Source organism: Nelumbo lutea, chromosome 1, assembly GCF_056320005.1.
Source record: "Nelumbo lutea isolate HS-2025 chromosome 1, American lotus-T2T, whole genome shotgun sequence".
NCBI lineage: Eukaryota > Viridiplantae > Streptophyta > Magnoliopsida > Proteales > Nelumbonaceae > Nelumbo > Nelumbo lutea.
The window spans coordinates 217,195,216-217,217,956 of NC_142684.1; the positions used below are offsets into that span (position 1 = coordinate 217,195,216).

The following is a 22,741-nucleotide window of genomic DNA, read 5'->3' on the forward strand; positions in this document are numbered from 1 at the left end:
AGGGTACAAGAGACTAACAGCTCCTGGTGGGTACAGGAGAACTATATGGTGATGACTTGGCTGTGTAATTCTATGCTGCCCCATATAAGTAAAAACTTTTTGTGGGCAAATACAACTAAGGAAATATGGGATGGGGTTGCAGAAACTTATTCACAGAGGGAGAATGTTGCTAGGACTTACCAGTTGAGAAATTATATTATTGCTACAAGGCAGGGAGATAGACCTATTGCTGTTTACTTCTCAGCCCTTAAAACCCTGTGGCAGGAGATTGACCATTTGGAGACAGTTGTTTGGGAAACCACTAAGGATGCAACTGCCTACCAGAAGCTCCTAGAGAAGTATAGGGTGTTTGAATTTCTTGCTGGCCTTAACCCCGAATATGATATTGCAAGACAACACATTCTTTTTAGGGATAGTGTTACTCTCTCCTAGGCATATGCCTTTGTGTCAGGGGAAGAGAGCAAGACAAATGTGATGATGAAAAATTCTGGGTTTGATCAATCAGCCATGGTTAGCACTGCGAGACTTAAACAAGGTGGAGACCGGGGTGGCAGTGAAATCAAGAAGGAAGACAAAAAGAATTTGATTTGTGACTACTGTAAGAAACCTAAACACACAAGAGATACTTGTTGGAAGCTTCACCCCCATCTTGTGCCAAGTAGACTCAAAAATAAGAAGGGAAATGCTCACATGGCAGTCACTGGTGACATTCCGACCACTCCTACTACAGCTACTCTGGAGTCTGTTGCAGCTGCTGCAGTAAGGGTCGAATTTGAGAGGTATGGGCAGTTTTTGAAACAGCGGGATACAACCAGTTCTAGTTCAACAACAAGTGGACAGCTAGGTATAGGAGGGACCTCCTTGGCTCACACAGTTCTGGTGGAGCACACTCTACTTCCTTTGCTCACACAGATAGTTCACATGCCACTGCAAATTATGTTTCTACTTCAGGAAAGGAGGGACCTCCTTGGATTATAGATTATGGAGCCTCAGAGCACATGACCCATAGTTCCACTATTTTTTCTTCTTACCAGCTCTGTTCTGGCAGAGACAGGGTCTCCACAGCTAATGGATCTCATGTTCCCATTGCTAGGAAGGGGTCTGTCAAGATTAGTGATTCCATTTCCCTTCCCTCTATCCTTCATGTTCCCAGATTGAGTACTAATCTGTTATTTGTTAGTAGTTTGATTAAAAACCTTAACTGTTTAGTAATTTTTCTCCTAGTCATTGTATCTTGTAGGATCTGGATTCAAAGAGGACGATTGGGAGTGGTCGTGAAGTGAATGGAATCTACCTCTTGGATGTGCTTCCTCCTCATCAGAGTCATCATGTCAGCAGGGATAGTGAGTCAGGGTCTGTGAGTCAGGTTATGCTTTGGCATAATTGTTTAGGTCATTTGCCTTTTTCTTCTTTGAATCTTTTGTTTCCAAAGCTATTTGAGTCTATTAGTTTGTCAAGTTTGGAGTGTGAAGGTTGCTAACTTGGAAAGCATTGTACACATTCCTTTAAATCTAGTGATATAAGATGTTCATCTTCTTTTGATGTTATTCATTCTGATGTGTGGGGACCTTATCATGTTCCTTCTATTCTTGGATTTACTTGATGAGATCCCGAGATGAGGTATCCTGAGTCTCTGACAAAGAATTTGAATTTCTCAATGACTTTTCTTCCTGGTAATTGTGTTTTGTACGATCTAAAGTAAAAAAGGACAATTAGGAGTGGTTGTGAGGTGAACAAAATCTACCTTCTAGATGAACTTCCGAGACATTAGAGCCACCATTCTAGTAGCAACAATAGTGGGTTAGAGTCAGTGAGTCAGATTATGCTCTGGCATAATCGTTTAGGTCATCTTTCTTTCAGTTCTTTGAGATGTTTGTTTCCAAAACTGTTTGAATCTGTTCAGTCATCTAGTCTAGAGTGTGAGAGTTGTTTAGCTGGGAAAGCATTAGAGACATTCTTTTAAATCAAGTAATAAAAGAAGTTTTTCTGCTTTTGATATTGTTCAAACTGATGTATGGGGACCTTATCATATTTCTTCCATGGGTGGTTGCCAGTACTTTCTTTTGTTTGTAGTGAAGGGATAGGATATCCATCACATGGATGCCCAAAGATTGCGGAATAAGGGGGTGAATTTCAAAATTTTTTCTCTCCCTTCAACTGGGAATCGAATTCCCTATTTAGAAAATCATATTTTCAAGGATCATTCTTGAACCACAAACTGAACCAGATCTGAACCAAAAGGAGTAGGGAGGGATTATACCTGATACGGAGAAGCAGTATCTCCCAACGGAGGTGTTCACGCCCAAGGAAGGATCCAAAATCTGCTCCCACTGAAGATGGCGCAGTGCAGGGTGGAGCAGAATCAACAGTGTTCTTCCAAGATCAAAAGATTGGTATCAAGATCAAATCTTGATTTCTCCCAAGAACTGGAGATCGAACTGCTGTAGGCGGCGGCTGCAGGAAAGAGGCGGCAAGAGAGTATTTGCAGGGTGCAGAATTCTCTCTTCTAGTAATCTTAGCTTCGAAGACAAGGATCTCTGGATTGCATGTCTAAAGGCTGCCGCCCCCTCTTCCTTTTATAGACTTAAAGGGATCAGCTCCTAATCCCATTAGGAGTTGGAGATCCAAATCATATTTGGATTAGAAGTCCCTTTAAGTGATAAGGGATAACCCTTATCTTATCTACAGATCAAATCAGCCATCTCCTAATCTAATTAGGAGGTTTCCAGATCTAAATCTCATTTAGATCTTGGACTCTCTAAGTGGATAGGGTCTGGGCCCAATCCTATCAGTTGATCCATCTCAGAATTCGCCCCTTAAGTGACTAATCAAATTAGCCCAGTTCGAAATGGGCTTAAGGCCCATTTAAGGTTATGTATTCATTTAGCCTTCCAAACTGCTGCCTAGTTGGGCTTCCTTGTATGGCGTGGGACCCAAACATTGATCTACACATCAACCACATGGGTTCGGCCCAGCATTTGTTACAAGGCTTGGCCGAATACACTGTTATGGATAGTGCACCCCCTGAAACCCATCAGATGGGCTCTATGGGCTCAACACTTACCCTAAGTGGTCCCTGGGCCAAGCCACCTTGTAACACCCAGGGACTGTGGGCAGATGCAAGATTAGCCCATCAGGTATTATCCTCAATGGTCTTACACTTAACCTCTCAGCCCATAATGATCATACACTGCCTGACAAGAGAGGACCTCTCCCTCGGCTGCAAGGAACAGTGTTGCACTCTCTACTTATATGGATCCCGGGAATTAAAACTATAGAGAAGATGGGCCGAATGGCCCACAGGTTGTTTATTCTTCTTGTTATTTTGGGCCCATCCTGTCAATATTAAGTTATTTTTTAAGTTCTTTGTAAATTCTTGCCCAACTAAGGGCCTCCTTTAATTACTCAAATATATCTAATAAAACAGTGTTAGAGGGCTGAGATAGAGACAGTTCGAAAACTCTTCTCAGAACCCTCATTGCCGAAACACACAAGTCTCCTCTCCTCTCTTCAGTTTCAACATGGTATCAGAGCATATCTGAACTTGAACGCCCTAGGGCTGGAGGCTTAGTCACGTACTGCCTGATTCTTGGAGGTCATTGGACCAGTCCAAGACTAGAATCTCTTGGAGAAGGGGTTCGGTGACCAGGAAGAATCAGAGAAGAAGAAAAAAAGGGAAGGGGAACAACTCGGTTCTGTTTTTGAAGCTCGACTGTGTTTGGACTGTTGAAGCTCGAACTGTAAGTTGTGCTCAGTTTTCTGGTTCTGTTTTGTATTACCTTCGACTGTGTTTGGACTGTTGAAGTGTCCAAAAATCCTAGCTGTTCTGTACTACCTTCAACTGCATTAAATCTGGTTTAACCCAGAAATTTCTGGGCTGTTTTTCTCTTCTTCTTGGACTGTTAAAACCTGCCGAAACATCCTTGTAACAAGGCTGTGTATTGTTACTCTTGTTTGGCTGTTTTAGGGGGTTGTACAAACTGTTTTTGGGGTCTTTTCTCTTCCTTGACAGTGGGGTTGTCTCTATTGCCCACACTGTGTTTGTGAAAAGGCCTATTCAGCAATACCGATTGGTACTTACTCTTCTTGGCTGAGTGTACAACCTTGAAAAGGTACTTCGGCTGAGTGCACAGTGCCTAGGAGTTTCTGATTACTTCTTGAAGCCTTAACTCAGTGTGTTGCCTCCTTGTGGTCGGCTGAACTCAGTGTGTTGTCTCCTTGTGGTCGGCTGAACTTAGTTATTGCTTGTTCTTATCCAACATATTTGTAGAAGTCATCTGAAATCATATTTGGAGTGTTTACATGATGTACTCCTCAGAGTTTGAAAACAAAAGTGGTTCTGAATATGGACTGGGTCAAAGGACTCCAAGTGATTCCTTATTGACTGTGACCACAGTTAAACTAGATGGAACTAATTATCTGGCATGGTCACAATCAGTAAAGATTCATGTTTGTAGTAGAGGAAAGTGGGGGTTCATTTCCGGGAGTAAGAAGGCTCCCCCAGAAGATGATCCATCCTACGAGAAGTGGATGCAAGAAAATTACACTGTCATTGGGTGGCTTGTGAACTCAATGCAGCCACAAATCAGTCAACACTACCTATGGATGAATTCAGCAAAAGAAATTTGGGACAGTGTTGCAAAAACCTATTCCCAAAAACTCAATGTGGCCTGGGCATATAAATTGAGAAGTGATGTAAAGAATTTAAGGCAAGGAGAGAAACCTCTTGCTATATATTTCTCAACCCTGAAATCCTTATGGCAAGAGATTGACCTAATAGAAGCTGTAACTTGGGACACCACTAATGATGTAGAGACCTACAGAAAATTGGTTGAAAGGAACAGGGTTTTTGAGTTCTTAACTGGACTAAACCCGGAATATGATATCACAAACAGAATATTCTTTCCAAGGAGTGTGTATCTTTGTCACAAGCTTATGCATTGGCGAGTAGTGAAGAGAGCAGAAGGGCTGTTCATGTTCAAGGGGCTGATATTAATGATCACTTTGCCAATATGGGGATTAAACCTAAAGGGAATGTTGGAACTTCTAGTGGCACAGGAAAGAAAGAAGTTGTGAGTACTGCAAGAGGCCGAAGCACACCAAAGACAAGTGCTGAAAGTTACATCCTAATCTTGTTCCCATCAGGTTTCAGAAAAAATATGATAGTAAAAGATCAGGAAGTGCAAATGTAGCTGCCGGGCCAGATAGTGAAGAGATGTCTGCTTCTGCACAGTTGGCAGCCATGAGAGCATAATATGAAAAGTTTGGGAAGATGATCAGTCAGCTGAGTGATGTGATCTCTGCTACCGACCCTTCAGGAAATTCTACTACTTCAGCATTTGCTCATTCAGGTATAAGGGTTTCTGCTAATCATGCTACCTCTTCAAGTAATCTCAAGATCCCATGGATTATTGACTCAGGTGCTTCTGACCATATAACCAATCTGTCTACCTTGTTTGTTTCATATGTCTTATTTCCTGGACGTGATAAAATCACTTTAGCTGATGGTTCACTTGCCCCTATCTCTGGTAAGGGAACCATCAAGGCTACGGATTCCTTATACCTCTCTTCTGCCCTTCATGTACCTAAACTAAATACAAATTTGTTGTCTGTGAGCAGTTTAACCAAGTCACTAAACTGTTGTGTAACCTTTTTTCCTTCCTACTGTGTTTTTCAGGATCTGGAGTCTCAGAAGGTGATTGGGAGTGGCCATGAGGCGAACGGAATATACTTGCTTGATACTCCGGGACAATGCACTGATCATCTTGAGAATGTTGCTCTTGGATCTGTCTCTTCAGAATCTGTTAGTCGGATTATGTTGTGTCATTGTCGTTTTGGTCATCTGTCTTTTTCGGCTTTGAGTCATCTATTCCCTGAACTGTTTAAGGGAATTAGTCTGTCCAGTCTTCATTGTGAGTCTTGTGAATTGTCAAAGCATTGTAGAAGCAAGTATCCTTTGAGAAATAAAAGATCTTCTGTTCCTTTTAATATTGTGCATTCTAATGTGTGGGGGCCTTACCACTTACCCTCCATGGGTGGCTACAAATATTTTATCCTGTTTATTGATGACTTTTCACGATTCACTTGGATATTCTTGATGAAATCCCGTGATGAAGTTCCAAGACTTGTAAAAATAATTCCATGAATTTGTTCTAACCCAATTTGATACCAGGATTAAAATCTTCAGATCGGACAATGCAAAAGAATACATTGAGAAAAACCTATCCTGCTATCTTTCTAACATGGGGGTTATTCATCAAAGCTCATGTGCTAGGACCCTAGAACAGAATGGGGTTGTTGAGAGGAAAAACAGGGATATTGTTGAGGTTGCAAGAAGTATCTTATTTGCCTCACATGTTCCTACCAGGTTTTGGGGTGATGTTGTACTTACTGCTACCTATCTTATAAACCGCATGCCATCCAGGGTTTTGGGGTACAAGTCTCCCTTCACTCTTCTTCATCCGGACAAAGACCTTTTTCCTGTTCCTATTCGTGTCTTTGGCTGCACCTGTTATGTACATGTTCCAAGTGTCCAAAGGCATAAGTTTGAACCCAAAGCCCAAAAGTGTATCTTCCTTGGTTATTCCCCCAAACAGAAGGGTTATTGCTGTTTTGATCCAAAGTCTGGCAATCGGTATGTCTTAATGGATGTCACCTTTGATGAGTCTTCCCCTTTTTATGGTTCCTCTCCAGAAGGACATTGTCCACAAGGGGAGGATTTGACACAGGTGTTTGCTTTTACTCTTCCTGTCCCTGTTGAGTCCCTTGATGTGTCTGCCTCTCCCTCAAATGAATCAAGGTTGGATCAGTCGCTCCATTCTCCTTGTCCCAGTACCCTACCTCCTCGTCCTATCCTCAATCCCAAGGTGTATCAAAGGCAAAGATCCAGAAATGTGCAGGTTGTTTCTCCTACAACACATGAGCCTCCTACACTTCCAGTCACAGAAGAGACAACAGGTACTGGTTCATCACCTTTGGATTCATTCTTCCCTGACCTTGATATTCCCATTGCTGTTAGAAAAGGAAAACGAAAGTGCACTGCACACTGCATTTCCAAGCACCTTTCTTACAGTTTGCTTTCACCTTCATATTTTGCCTATCTCTCTTCTGTTGCTCCTCATCCTATTCCCCGGTCTGTGTCAGAAGCTCTTAAGATTCCAGAATGGAGGGATGCTATGAAATCTGAAATAGATGCCCTACACAAGAATGACACATGGGAAGTGGTGGATTTTCCTGAAGGGAAGGATCCTGTTGGTTGCAAGTGGGTCTTTACTATCAAATACAGAGCTGATGGCACCATTGAAAGGTACAAGGCTAGACTGGTTGCAAAAGGCTATACACAGACATATGGGATTGATTATTTAGAGACTTTTGCACCTGTTGCCAAGATGACATCTGTGAGGGTTCTTCTATCTTTAACTGCTCACTTTGACTGGCCCCTTTATCAATTGGATGTGAAGAATGCATTTCTAAATGGTGAATTACATGAGGAGGTTTACATATCTCTTCCTCCAGGAATGTATGGAACTGATATAAAAGGAAAGGTATGCAGGCTGAAGAAATCTCTTTATGGACTAAAACAGTCCCCTAGAGCATGATTTGAGAGATTTAGAACAACACTTGTTAACTTTGGTTATGTGCAGACACAGTCCGATCATACTCTTTTTGTGAAGAGGAGTGGACCTCTGGCAGTATACCTCATTGTGTACGTAGATGATATTGTAGTGACGGGTAATGATGCCTCAGGAATTCAAGATCTAAAATCTTTTCTCCATACAGAGTTTGAGATTAAAGATTTGGGGGAATTGAGATACTTTCTTGGCATAGAAGTGGCTCGATCCAAGGATGGGATTCTTATCTCCCAAAGAAAGTATGTTCTTGACTTGCTCTCTGAAATTGGAAAGATGGGTGCTAGACCAACTGCTACTCCTATTGATATGAGTCATAAACTCTCAGCCTCAGAAGGGACATTGTTAGAAGACAAAGGAATCTTTCAGAGACTTCTTGGGAAGCTTTTGTATCTATGCATGACTCGGCCAGATATTGCATATGCAGTCAGTTGCATTAGCCAATTCATACATGCTCCTCGAGACACTCATTTGGCAGCAGCAGAGAGAATCCTAAGTTATTTGAAGGGCTCCCCAGGAAAGGGTATTCTGTTTACCAAGCATGGTCATATGAAACTTGAAACTTACACCGATGCTGACTGGGCCGGGAACATTGATGACAGAAGATCTACCTCTGGGTATTGTAGCTTGGTAGCTGGTAATGTTGTTTCTTGGAGAAGTAAGAAACAATCGGTTGTTGCTCGGTCTTCTGCAGAATACAGGGCCATGGCACATGGGGTATCTGAATTATTATGGCTAAAATCATTGATGGGGGAACTTGGGGTTGAACATGACAAGCCAATGATGTTGTACTGTGATAATCAGGCTGCCATCAACATTGCTCACAACCCAGTGCAACATGATAGAACCAAGCATATTGAAGTTGATCGACACTTCATTAGGGAAAGGGTCTCTTCGGGTGAAGTGTGTCTTCCTTTCATCACATCTGAAGGACAGTTGGCAGATTTTCTTACCAAAGGCATTCCCAAGGCAAAACTTCAGCATGATACCAGCAAGCTTGGCATGATTGACATCTATGCTCAGCTTGAGGGGGAGTGTAGAGAAGATGGGCCGAATGGCCCATAGGTTGTTTATTCTTCTTGTTATTTTGGGCCCATCCTGTCAATATTAAGTTATTTTTTAAGTTCTTTGTAAATTCTTGCCCAACTAAGGGCTTCCTTGTAATTACTCAAATATATCTAATAAAACAATGTTAGAGGGCTGAGATAGAGACAGTTCGAAAACTCTTCTCAGAACCCTCATTGCCGAAACACACAAGTCTCCTTTTGCAAACCTTTTAGAAACCATAATATATATACTTTTATATCTCACATAAAATATATTTTTCAAAACAAATCTCAACGATTGAAATCGGCTGCCAGCAATCTTGGTTTCCATCAGTGAGAGTGCATCCCCGATCATTACCTTTGTCCGACAAAGGAGCTGATCCTGTCACTATGATCACCCACTCAGATGAATTCTTAGACTGTCCCAACATACCCAGGTTTTGACCCCCGCTAAGGATCTCACTGATTGGTACATCAAAGACAGCCCAATCCAACACCTAGTGCAATATCATAATCGAGTCTAGGGGTCGGGTGTAACTTTCCAGTTTTGCCCATCAATCTCTAAGGTCCAGGGCAATACTGGAAATCTGGTCCAATTCAAAGATTCAATTAATCCTACACTGTATGTGCCTAGGGTCTCACCCCGACAGCTGAGACAAGCCACCCCAACCGACTTGGAGGCACCACAGTGTCAGCCTTGTTAGGATAGGTCTCCCCAGACCGACCCACTGGCTGTGAACATTCTAAACTAACACGAGTCTCATTAAGTGTCCATTTTAAGGGTATTACACAGAAACATACCAAGGGAACATGAATCAAATATGCACTTTTATTCATTTACAATAAACTCATAAGGTACATCATTTTGATTGAAGCTAAGGGCATACAAAACTGTCCAACATGTAGATGTTTACACTTGGTATTCTTGGATACATCTGATGATATCTCATGATGTGATACCCATTTTGGTACGACAGTTCTACTAGATGGTTCTCACACAGTTTGGAGTGAGGATTGAGATTTTCAGATCAAACAATGCTAGAGAATATTTTAAGAAGGATTTGGCTATGTATTTTTTGGAGATTGGGGAGATTCATCAAAGTAATTGTGCTTATACACCACAACCGAATGGAGTAGTAGAGAGGAAAAATAAACACATTGTGGAGGTGAAAAGAAGTCTTATGGTGCATGCTTCAATTCATGTTCATTTTTGGGGAGATGTAGTTCTCATAGCTATGTATTTGATCAACCATGTTCCTTCTCACATCCTAGGGTTCAAGGTGCCATTCAGCCTCTTATTTCCAGATGGGGAGATATTTCATATACCTCTGAGAGTTTTTGGGTATATTTGTTTTGTTCACATTCTTGGTCCTCATTGTAGGAAGTTGGATCCTAAGGCCAAGAAATGTGTTTTTCTCAGATATGCTCAAACCAAAAGGGGTATTGTTGTTATGATCAAGTGCCAGGGAGCAGGTTTGTCACTATGGATGTTACCTTTTTTTGAGTCTGCATTCTTTTTCTTTGGTAGTTCTCCTTAGGGGGAGTCTTTTGAGGAGGATACCTCACAATATGTTCCTCTTCCTATTCCTTCACCTGGACCAACAACTCCACCATTGGCTCCTCTAGTTCTACTTCCTGATCCACTATGATTTTCCTCACAGTGTTTTTAGCATCAATGCAAGAGGGTTGACTCCACACATGCTCTAGCAAGAGAACTTGCACCACTCATTGATCCATCCAAGATTCCAAGTTCAACTGATACAGTTCCATGTATTTCTCTTGAGCCTGTTATTTCCTTTGATCCCATTGGTGATGTTTCTATACCTAACACTGATGTTGCAACTGATCTTGATCATTTCATTGCACTCTGCAAGGGAAAGAGAATGTGTACAACCCATTGCATTTCACACCATCTTTCTTACAATGCCCTATCACCTTCCTATCAGGCTTTCCTTTCCTCTCTAGATTCTGTGTCTATACCCAAGAGTGCCAGTGATGCACTCTCCAAACTTGAGTGGAGAACAACTATGCAAGAAGAGATGGAGGCTTTGATTAAGAATCAAACATGAAAGATAATTGATATTCCTACAAAAAAGGAGACAATTGGATGTAGATGGGTGTTCATTGTAAAGCACAGGGCCGGTGGTAGCATTGAGAGGTACAAGGTTGGTTACAAAAGGGTATAACTCAAACCTATGGTATAGATTATTTGGAGACCTTTGTACCAGTGGCTAAGATGAGCTCAATTCTAGTAGCTACTTATGGTCACTCTTCCAGCTTGATGTAAAAAAAAATGCTTTCCTTCATGGTGATTTGCAGGAGGAGGTATATATGGACCTTCCGACCAGTTTCTATGAGGATGTTGCTGAAGAAAAAGCCTGTAGGATGAAGAAATCATTATATGGTTTGAAATAGTTACCTAGGGCATGGTTTAATAGGTTTAGGGGAGCATTGATTTGTTTTGGATACACGTAGACCCAGTCAAATCACACTCTTTGTGAAGAGGAGAGAATCACTAGTGCCAGTATTGATTGTATATATGGATGACATAGTTGTTACAAGAAATGATCAGAAGGAGATTGATGCACTCAAGAAGTTATTGCAATAAGAATTTGAGATTAAGGATCTAGGTGAATCAGTATATGCACCCAAGCATGGGATATTCATCTCTCAAAGGAAGTATGTGGGGAGATATTAGAGGATGGTGGCCCGACTACTATATCTATGCATGACACACCCAAACATTCCCTATGAGTGTTGTGAGTCAGTATATGCATGTTCCTCGGGTGCAACACTAGGAAGCCATTGATAAGATACTTGTATACTTGAAGAAACATCCAGGCAGAGGAATTTTATTCTCAAATCATGGAAATTTGAAGTTGGAATCCTATATGGATGTAGATTGGACAGGGTGTCTAGATAACGGGAGATCCACATCAGGGGTATGCACCTTTGTGGGAGGAATCAAGTTTCATGGAAAAGTAAAAAATAGTTAGTGGTGGCAAGGTCAAGTGCAGAAGCCGAATATAAATCTATGGCCCACAGTGCCTCAAAATTATTGTGGGTTAGATCCTTGCTGAGTGAGATTAGGTTAGATGCAAAGGAGTCCATGATGTTATATTGTGACAATCAAGCTGCAATCAATATTGTCCACAATCCAGTTCAGCATGGCAGGACAAACCACATTGAAGTTGACAAACACTTCATAAGAGAAAGGGTGACAGCAAGAGAAGTTTGCCTACCTTATGTTTCCTCTAAGCAATTTAGTATTAAAGCTATTGGTCCTACATTAGCAAGTGCCTATTGAGGCTCAAATTAGCAAGATGAGATGACAAAGTGCCACAATTTAATATGCATATGGATTAGATTTTTCTTTTAGTGAAGGAAATAAAATTTGATCACTAATATTCTTTTCACTTTTATATTTTGGAACAACCAGTCAATGGTGATACAACACAAATGAGATGACATGAGAGAAAAAATGATGAGTAGACGAATGCAGTTTGATGGATTACAAAGGAAATGAGTTCAATAATAAAATAGGCTCACCAAATTTGTAAGGGATGAGTTGTATGTTCATATAGTTTGCAACTTTATATATAACTCATGTACAGCCTTTTATTTTGCCTATTTAATATAACACTAGTATTAGATAAGACAAAGTATCCATTATTAGACCAAAGAAAAAAGAATGAGCATTGAATTTGGCAATAAAGATCAAAGTATTTCAATAAAAGGAAATAAACATTCTCTCTTTTTTATATATGATCATAGATATTGAATTACTTTTTAAAGAAAATCTGCTTACTTTGTCTTGCACAGGCTCTTAAACATCTTTTATATCTTAGAACAAAATAACATTTTGCCTTCACTAACATTTAACACCTAAAGGTTCTGACAATGGATATCAATTGTAACTTGAATTCTAACACAGGACATTGACTTCTCACTAACCAGAACAATTTCAGGTGGTAAGATGAAGAAAAGAGAAACAAAGAATGGTATAGATGCATAATTTTAACCATCCACTATGCCATTGTGATGGCATCTCCTCTTCTCTTGTTGTGTGTGATTCTTGTTTTTTATTTTTCATCTTGAGTCTATTTGTTTAGATCCCCTCAAACCTGGCACAAGAATTTGGACCCCTAACCCGAAAGGTTTTTTCACTTGCTCCTCTTTCAAGTCCCTTTGCTCCACTTCTGCACCTCAGAACTTCCCAGTTAAAGAATTCTGGACTAGGCCCAATCCCCCAAAGATTGTTGTTTTTTGTTGGGAAGTTTATTATGGTAAGATTAATACCTTTGAAAACCTATAAAAGAGGAGACCAAAATGGTGCTTATCCCTTAATTGGTGTGTTCTTTGTAAATCTCAGAATGAGGACTGTCACCAATTACTGATCTCTTGCTCCTTTGCTACAACTTTATGGAATTGGAGTCTTATGTTATTTGAGTGTAGGTGGAACTTGCCATCTGATACTAGCTTGCTGTTTAGTCCATCTACCTTTGAATGACACACAAAGAGAGGGAGAATTATGTGGAAGTGCATAAGAGAAGCTTTGTTGTGGACAGTTTGGGAAGAAAGGAACACCAGAATCTTTTGTTAAAAAGAAAGGAGCTTCTTGGAAGTTAAAGAAAATATTCTGACAAGGGCAATTCAGTGGCTGAAAACTCTAAAGCTCTTTGATGCATACTCTTTTGATGACCTATGGAGAAGCTGGTTAGCAGTTGCTAATACTTCTACCAGGAAGGACAGACATGGGGTTGAATGGATGCCACTAGGGGAGGAGTTTATCAAGCTGAACTTTGATGGAAGTAACTGAGGAAATCCAGGACCTTCAGGCATAGGAAGAGTGCTGAGAAACGAAGATAGTAGCATTATATCTTTGTACTCAGGTCCTGCGGGTGAGGGAGACTCTTTAAGGGCCGAATTACTTGCTGCTGTACAAGTAATCCAGCTTGCAAATCAGCTAGGCATGGAGCATCTGATTATTGAAGGGGATTCCCAGGTGATAGTGGGTTGGCTGAAGGATCCGGACACAGTGATTTGGGGTTTCAGAGATCTTCTAAAAAATGTTAAATGGTTAACAAGGAATATGACAATCAGAGTTCAGTGGGTAGGCAGATCAGCAAACTCAATGGCTGATTCACTTGTAGAACAAGGGGTTCTCCGGGATACTTTATTTTGGGCTTCTGTGTAATTTCTTTTGTACTTATAATTCTGTAACTAGCTTTAAAGGAAAGGTCGCATCTTGTGCCTTTCCATGAGTTGCATGTAACTCTTATTTAATAAAATCTTACTCATTTATCAAAAAGAAAATGAAAAGTCAATAGTGGAGCAACAAGATTTTACAAGGAAAAACATGACAAATTTTAGACAGATGCCAATAGATACCTCATACCTCTTAGGACAAACATGAAATTAATACTAATGAAAAAGGAAATGTTGTACTTTGCCATCAGACTTCCATACCTCCCATAGGTAAACATGAGTATTTCTAGATCCAACCAAAAAGAAAGGCTTCAAAGGATGACCGGATAAAGCCCTTGTGCTTATATTTTCAACTGTTGCTGGTGGATCAACAAAATCCTCAAAATCTTCTTGTATACCCCAACCAAAGCCAGAAGCACCAATGCCAGCATAACCTGGAATTCCAAATGCTCCACCGCCTGTCATGTCCCTCCCTGGTTTGGACAAAGAACTTGGGCCAACCACTGCCCCACCCAATCCAAGGTGCGCCCCCTTCTTTCTGCCAAGTCCAACGCCTGGAGAAACAAAAGTATGAATAGGCGTAGATTCAGAACCAGCCCACCCATTCTTTGGCCAATCAGCCTCTGACCAGATATAATCTGTCTGAACATCCAGAGGTTCTTCATCTTTCCAATTAAAAAAGGATATCCCCTGAATCAAATATAAACAACACTTAAAAGTACGGCAAAAGTAATCTCCATTTGCATCTTAAATCCTTGTTATCACATTAAGCATACAAATCACTGTCATTCCAAGGTTAACAACTTAGCTTCCAAAAAAGATCTGAAAAGTTAATAGTTTGGTTCTAAGCTTGCAGCACATCTCCTATTGTAAACATCAAATCTCCTACTCATAATAAAACCTATTAATAAACTTGCAGCATATCATGAGAGCTCCATATAAATATAGCATTCCAATGACACACTGCATATTACTGGATACAATATTCTCAAAGAGATGTTCAAACAAGATGAATTGAACTGTTGTTAAATAAGCTCTCCTGGTAACCATGGAATCTAAAATAGCAATGTACATGTGAAGTATTTCTGTAGACATAAATTCATAATAGATGCTAATATTCCTAATGTAACAGAAACGAAACTCCAAAATTGTTTCCTGGCCCACATGTAAGATTACACTACATGATTTTGATTTTCAGTTTTTAACTTTTCCCCCTCAAGTAATATTCTATGAACTAGAAACTTTGGGGAGTGAAGAGTTTTAAGTCTGAATTGACCACATCAAAGATGCAAGGCAGAAAGTCATCCAGTTAAGCTACATGCTCAACAAGAGTTACTCTTACGAGACCCGATGGGCTACACATTTTGTTGTTACAATGTGAGCTGAACTTCCATCCGCATTGTAACACGTTGCTCTTTTGGGGAAATGTGTAAAGGCAACAAGAGGTGGGTTAGTACTCCTGTTACTCATTTTTTTATTCAAACAAAAAAACTGAAAAAAAGCATTTTTTGACAACTCCTCTCTATTTTTTGTCCTTTCTCTCTGTGTTTTGGGGATGAAGAACAATGAAGAGAGCATCTCAATGGGTAGAAAGCTAAATGGAATTTGGAGTGGGCAATGGAAGAAAACTTGGACGATGGTAGAAAAGAAGGTTTTTGGCAAGTCCTATATCCTTTATTCTTCAGATGGAAGACATAGACTGATTACTCTCTCTCTCTCTCTCTCTCTCTCTCTAAGTTCTTGGGTGAATGGATTGAAATAGGGTGAAACTTATTTTTTGAATGGGTCTTAGACTTTTAGGGTAGAAGGTTTCGAACAGGGTAAAATTTCATAAATAGTTGCTTGAGCAAGAAACTTCTATGAGATTTCAGAGATCTTCAAAGACAATCAAAGCCTTCATGTATAATTTATTGGAGTATAGGGGTTTGTTTCAAGCAAGAAAGACAACAAACTATCAGGGATTATGGAATTGGCCTGATATTGTTTAATATAGTCTGATTAGTACAGTGTAAGAAATTTGAAGCCTCTATGCAATTTTAGAGATCTTCAAAGACATTCGAAGCTTCTATGCTCAATTATTAAGGTATAGGGGCTTGTTTCGAGAAAGAGGCATAATAAACCATCAAAATTTATGAAGTAGGTGTCATATTGTTTAATATGGTCTAATTAATACCGTATAAGAAATCTATGTGAGTTTAGAGACGACAAAGGCATCCAAAGCCTCCATGCTCAATTATTAAGGTATATGAGCTTATTTTGAGTGAGCCATAATAACCATTGTTTGTGGGAACTAGGAATACTCTCTAATTGTCTTTTTTTGTTCGTGTTGCTGGGAGGAAGACTTTGAACAATAGAGAGGGACCAACTTCTCAATGGGTATATAAATAATTGGAGAAACAAATACAAGAGAAGCGTTTCAATAGGTTCTATGTTCTCTCTGTTCATCAGATGGAAGACATGTGTTTTCTCTTTGAGCTTTTGGATGTGGGTGGAAGGTTTTGGACAAGGTAAAATCTCATAGACTTTTTAGGGTAGGGGTTAAAAGATAAATATCTTTTTTTTTTTTAATTTTTGTTTGAAGAAAAAGAAAAAAAAAAAGAAAAAATGGGAGTGTTAACCCACCTCCCGTTACTTTTACATGTCTCCCCAAAAGACCAAAGTGTTACAAGGTGGATGGAAGTTCAGCTCGCGTTGTAACAACAAAATGTGCAGCCCATCTGGTCTCTACTCTTACAGAAATTCATATTAAATGAGAATAAACAGTTAGTTATGCCATGCTCACTAGATTAGTTATACTGTTATAGATGATTGGAAGTTACTCTTTAATACTAGTGTCATCTATTTAGGATATTATGCAAGGTTTTAAAATTGTCATTGATCCAGATGGTTGGAATTTTGGTCTAGAAACTGGTCAGGGTACCGATTCTGTTCCAGCCCCAAGATGTTATTTTACCAAAAACTGTTAAATCGGTCAGCGAGGCTCCCGCTCAGCACATGAGGTTAAATAAAATGGCAGCCCAGTACATGAGGCTCCCACCAATGCAGGGTCTGGGGAGGGATAGATGTACACAGACTTACCCCTTAACATTTGATAATTTTTGGTAATTTAATTTTGTGAAAATTAATTTTAAAAATTCTAATTTACTGATTTTTTTTTATATTTTCAGTAATTAATTATTCATAAAATCAGAAATTTTTGAAAATTAGTTTATTCATATCAACAAATTTTGGAATATTTATTCATACCAATTAAGAAATTTATTCATAAATTTTCAAAAAGTAATTTATTCATATGAATATTTGTATGAAGGATTTTTAAGATTCTCAAGTTTTTCTTTCTATTTAAAAAAAAAAATTCTGTTATGCAAACAACAATGAATAGAGATTTTTTATTAATTCAGTTTTAAACATCTGCCAAAGTGTCAACTGGCTGGTTGGCAAGGTCTCCTGCTAGTTGTAGCAGAGACTTAGGATTGAATCCCGCTTTCACTAGGGTTGGGAGGCTTTATGGGTTTGGTGGATGATCCCCTGGTTATGTAGCCAAAGAAAACCTCCCCTAATATCATTAAGATTATCAATTAATAAAATTAATCAACTTTCTGATTTTTCCCGTGCATCGCATGGGGCCTCACTAGTGGTTAAATAAAAAGGCAGTCCAGTACACGAGGCTCCTGCTAATGCAGGGTTTGGGGAGGCATAGATGTATGGAGCCTTACCCCTTTACATACAGAGAGGCTGTTTCCAAGATTTGAACCTTGGTCACCCAGGTTGCAATAGAGCATCTCAACCATTGTGCAATACTATTTAGAAAAGTTTGTGATGGTTAGAAACTAAAAACTAGTGAAAAAGTGTTTGATATAAAACTAAATCATTGCAAAATCCATTTCATATTTCATAGAACAATAAAAATAGCACAAGTAAAGAAACATGTCAAATTTTGGGTGTTGATACTATGTTAATTTATTTTTCCATTAACATCAAATCAAGCATTTAGATACAGATGTACTTTTATGCTACTGTATTTGTTTATAAAAGAATCTCCTGGAATGAGAAATGAAGTGATAACTAATGCATTATGAATATATTTATGCTAGTATCAAAGGAAGTGGTTATTCGTAACCACAAAACTTGAGAAAATAATGAGCACATATATACATGATTGTAAAAGGTTGTTACAGGGTTATCATTTCCAAACACCTATCAAAAGATTATATTTTCAGGCATATTCCCTCGTGATACCCAAAGAAAATAGAAGCATTTCATAAGGTATACTAAGATAATGTGACAAATTTTTAAACCATGCGAAGAAGATGGCTCAGGAACCATTCCCCTTCCTAGAACATGGAGAAGTGACAATGAATGTTATCAGAAAGCAAAAGGCCAAAGGGGCACCTGTCAAACATCCATTTTTACCAGTTGCTTCAAAGAAAGACTTGAAACTCTAAACAAGACTGACCTTGTGGTTGCTGGCAAGTGCAATTTGTCGTTGATCAATGGAGTTAATACACATTGCCTGCATAAAGGGGGAAAAGGGTAAATAATAAGCATAAAGCAATGAAAATATGAAAAGGAAACTTTAGAGTTCCATTTAACACCTTATTCTTGGACGATTACACAAAACAAGATGTGTGGAAAACTGTGAAACACAAGAAATAATTACCTCAAGAAGTTCTCCATTTTTCTTGTATATGTCCTTTGGAGGCTGGAAATACATCACCTCCTTGATAGGGGTTGAATCCCTCCGTCCAGAGCCAAAAAAACCATAGGCATCCAGAGACCAATTCTTAGAAGATGATTCAGCTATTCGTCCATCAGGACCATGGCTAATACTGCAGTCCTTATCATTATTTGAAGCATCACCATTTTCATATTCACCCATGATGCTTTTATGCATATCACTCCAGCCTTTACAGGACTTCTGGTTAATAAATTGCATCCAGTTTATTTTTTCCTCTGCAAAACTTTCATATAATTCCTTAGGATCAACAGAATTTTCCCATATTGCTTTAAACAATGATGCCGGATTTTGATCAGTAATTATGCTCAAGCTGTCAGATTTATTTAAATTTTTAGGCATGGCTCTGGATTGAGACCTTCTATACTCTTCCAACCATGCAAGAGTAGGCGAAGGCAAACCTTTCTCTACTTTCTGCCTAAGGAATGATGCAAGCCGTTTAGAATGTGAAGAAGAGACAATTGCAACCGAGCTCATCAGCAACTTAGACATCAACACTGAGACCATCTTTATCTGTTTCAGTGCACTGTTTCCATCAGATTCAAAACTTAAAGTAGATCCCAAGCAACAAAGTGTGCCTGGCAGGACACTGGATGGATAACAATCTTCGAAGAGGATGTCAGACATTGACTGTAGCTGAGCCTTCATGAATTTGGACAGATGCCACCATAGGCAGGTACCTATAAGTTGCCATCTTTCTTCTTCTGGTATTGAATGCATTATATCTCTACTTTGCTCAAGTTGACATTGCATAGCAAATGGAAGGCCAGCCACATCATCACTTGACAAATCATGTGCCATTGACTTGGATCTTTGGTAGAGTAGTTTTTTCATACTTGCGATATCAAATTCTGAAGGAGCAGATAATGCACTCAAAATGGGCTGTATCACCAGAATGAGACCTTTCAAATTCCCTTTAAGCCATGCCGATGCAAAATATGCATAATATTCAAGAAGATCAAACACAGTAGAGACTTTGATGGAGAGGTGTTCTGCATGCAATCCATATAAATAGGCTTTCAGAGTGGAATTCAAACTTCTTGCTGACTGTACACTCTGCATACAAGCATCCAGAACATGTAACTGGCCAGATCTAGTGCCACCAAGCACATTACTCTTGGTGAAAAATGGCTTCAGCTGCATGCAGGTACAGGCCACAATATAGCGTGCCAATGCATAGGAGAAATCTTGGGTAGCTTTCAAAAGAGAAGGATGCAAAAGGAAATCGTCAACTGCACAGTTTTCATCTGGTGGATGTCCTTGATAAGCATAGCCATGTAATATATTGTAACTGAGAAACAACCCGTTGTTGCTTGAGAAGACTACAGTCTGCATATACAGAAACAAATAAGTACCTCAAAGAAATTCAAGTTGAAGAAATACATCAGATTGGATTAGATTAAATGAATGTATGGATTATTGCATTACCAAATTGATCAAATCAGCAGAATTGAGAGAATACTTCTGCTGAAAAGTTGCAAGTCCTGTATTTAGCTTATTTTGCAATTCTTTAAGTAACAGTTTGTATTGCTGAGTTTCATATTCCTTGATGTGGCCAATGGCTCCACTAGATTCCGAATTAATGCATGACCAGCTTGGGTGTTCCATTATCAATTTTGAAATGTACTGCATTGCTAAATCCAATTTAGCATGGTACTCTAAATGAAAAGCCACATCACCTGACACCCAGTTAGAGTCATCACTTTGGAATAACTTGAATATTACACGTAGAATCCCATCATTCTCAATGTGTAACAAGCTTCCTTGATCTTTATTCTCAATAATGCTCAGAGAAGATGAAAGGCACTCCAAGGCTTCAAGCTTGAAACAATATGAAAATGATTAATACAAGCATACAACAAAAGTATATACATTACACACTAAGGGTAACTATGCTTTAAACTTGCTTTTCAGACAGGAATGCAGGAAATTATAATTCATGCATAATCATTTGATTGTAAGACAGCACAGAAACATGTGAGAAATAGTAAATTTTAAGGCTTCCATCTTCTTATCCACATTTAAACTGTCTTTTCTGTTGTATTCTAATTATTTGCTTTCTTCTTTTGAGGGCAGGAAGAGACAAGTAACAAGATATAGTATACAAGTATATAAAAGACAGAAAAACACAACCAATAATGGGGATCAAGGAGAAACCCTATAAACAATGCAGAAGAAAGGTTCCACTGCCCCAACCGGTTTTTTGTTTTTTTTTTTTATAATTGTAAGAATTGTATTAATCACAAAGGATAAGAAAGTACAAGCTCCCCAAGGAGAGGCACGAGATGCGACCTCTCCATACTAGTTAAGAATGGCTTTCCAAATCACTAAAACAAGTTACAAGGTAGCACAAAAAAGATCTTCCCTGGAAACCCTAAGTTTGGCCAAAGAATCAGCCATAGTATTCACCAACCTGCTCACCCATTTAACATCCACTCTCATATTACTAGTTAGCCACTTCACTTTTTTGAGGTCTCTGTATCCTCAAATGACAGCATCCGGGTTTGAGAGCCAGCCTATTACTAATCAGCCACTTCACTTTTTCCCTTGTAGAATCTCCCACTCCCACCAGTCATGAGAATAAGGAAATAATGTAGCTTTCCTTATTCCTCAGCACACCCCCTATGCCTGAAGCCCTGGAGTTACCTTGGCTGCTCCCATCAAAGTTTAACTTGATGACACCTTCTGGAGGAGGTTTCCATTCTATCACACTTCTATTATTCTTAGTAGAGGTATTAGTCACTACTGACCAATTCCTCCAAAGGTCATCAAAAGAAAAATCAGCAAACATATCCAACGTCTTCAACCAATGGATTGTTCTTGCCAAAACACAATCCTTCACTTCTGCCAAGCTTCTTTCCTTCTCTAGGAATATTCTAGCATTCCTTTTTTTTTTTCTTTGACCAATGTATTCTAGCATTCCTTTCCTCCCAAATAGTCCATAAGGTAGCTGCCCAAACACATTTCCACCTGATTTTACCTCTTCTTGAATGCCACCCAAAAATAGATTTACACAGGGAACACCAGTTCGGGGAAAGACAAAGAAAAGGTCTCTTTTTTTGCAAGTTTTCCAAAGTATTGATTTTCCCATAATAAACTTCTCAGCAGAACACAACAATTTTGGGGGGAATAGGTCTTACCCTAACTTCTTTCATAGGAAAGCTTGGGGGTTGGGGTTGAAACTAAGGGATTTTAGAAATGAAGCATATGTGAAGGTACATTTAGGTAGGAGAGTCCAGACTCTTTGATCAGGTTTTGTGGGGTCCAAACAAATTGACTGAAGTAAAGAAGCAACTCAGTAACACAAGTAAACTCACCATCCCTTAAACCCCCCATTCGAAAGCCAAAGTCTCAGTTTAAAGACAAGGGAAGCAACAGATCCGGAAGACACTTTGAAATTGGCTCATTTTTGTAAAGGGAACCGATCCTTTAGGGGTTGATTACCCACCCAAATATCCTCCCCGATCCGAATAGAATCATTAGAGCAACCATCATACCTGACAAACCTGAGGAATCACTAGAGCAACCGCCCAACAAGATATCCTGACATCCCAACCATTTCTTGAGTAGCCATGAATACTTGATACCACCTCATGCCAGAGTCTCTCTCTCTCTCTCTCTCCCCCGAGGCCATCTCCATAACCACTTCCCTAGGAGGGCTTCATTCTTTTGCACTAAGTTTCCTATCCCCAAGCCCCCCTTCTTCCTTAGATTTATTCACTATCGACCATCTCTCTCTCTCTCTCTCTTTCTGCTTTGTCTTCGAATGTTTCAAGAACTTCTGCAATTTCAGTGCTGGTGGCATAGCACCATCCAATGGTGCTTTGGCTACTAGTTGGGCTGATATGGTTGATGCCTTTCAGAATGCATCTCCCTGGTCAAGTTGTGGGATTTCAGTCCTCATCTAATCAATGGATGCTATTTGTGGCCACAAAAATATCTACTCCTCACAACATTGGCTTTGGTGTCACCAGGTCTCAGCCTAGGCAACAAATCACAAGGCTATTACGTTAGAAAGGTGAGGGAACTGTCAGATATTCGATCAGACCTGATTTCCTTCCTGAAATAAAGGGAAAATAGAGAGGGAAAACAGAGAGAAAGAAGGAGAGGAAGAGAAGAGAAAG

The 22,741-nt window shown here is 39.5% G+C and overlaps 1 protein-coding gene across 2 annotated transcripts in view; it reads right to left on the bottom strand.

Annotated features, from left to right (window-relative positions):
- The window catches only part of LOC148881011 (transducin family protein / WD-40 repeat family protein), an 86,066-nt gene that overhangs the window by 19,301 nt on the left and 44,024 nt on the right, over positions 1 to 22,741 (bottom strand). For both annotated transcript variants that reach the window (XM_088963206.1, XM_088963205.1), the window contains exons 8-11: positions 20,046 to 20,438; positions 18,543 to 19,946; positions 18,339 to 18,395; positions 14,144 to 14,572 (exon numbers count right to left, since the gene is read on the bottom strand). In XM_088963206.1, the coding sequence (XP_088819332.1) occupies positions 14,144 to 14,572; positions 18,339 to 18,395; positions 18,543 to 19,946; positions 20,046 to 20,438 (2,283 nt within the window). The remainder of the gene's footprint in view (positions 1 to 14,143; positions 14,573 to 18,338; positions 18,396 to 18,542; positions 19,947 to 20,045; positions 20,439 to 22,741) is intronic.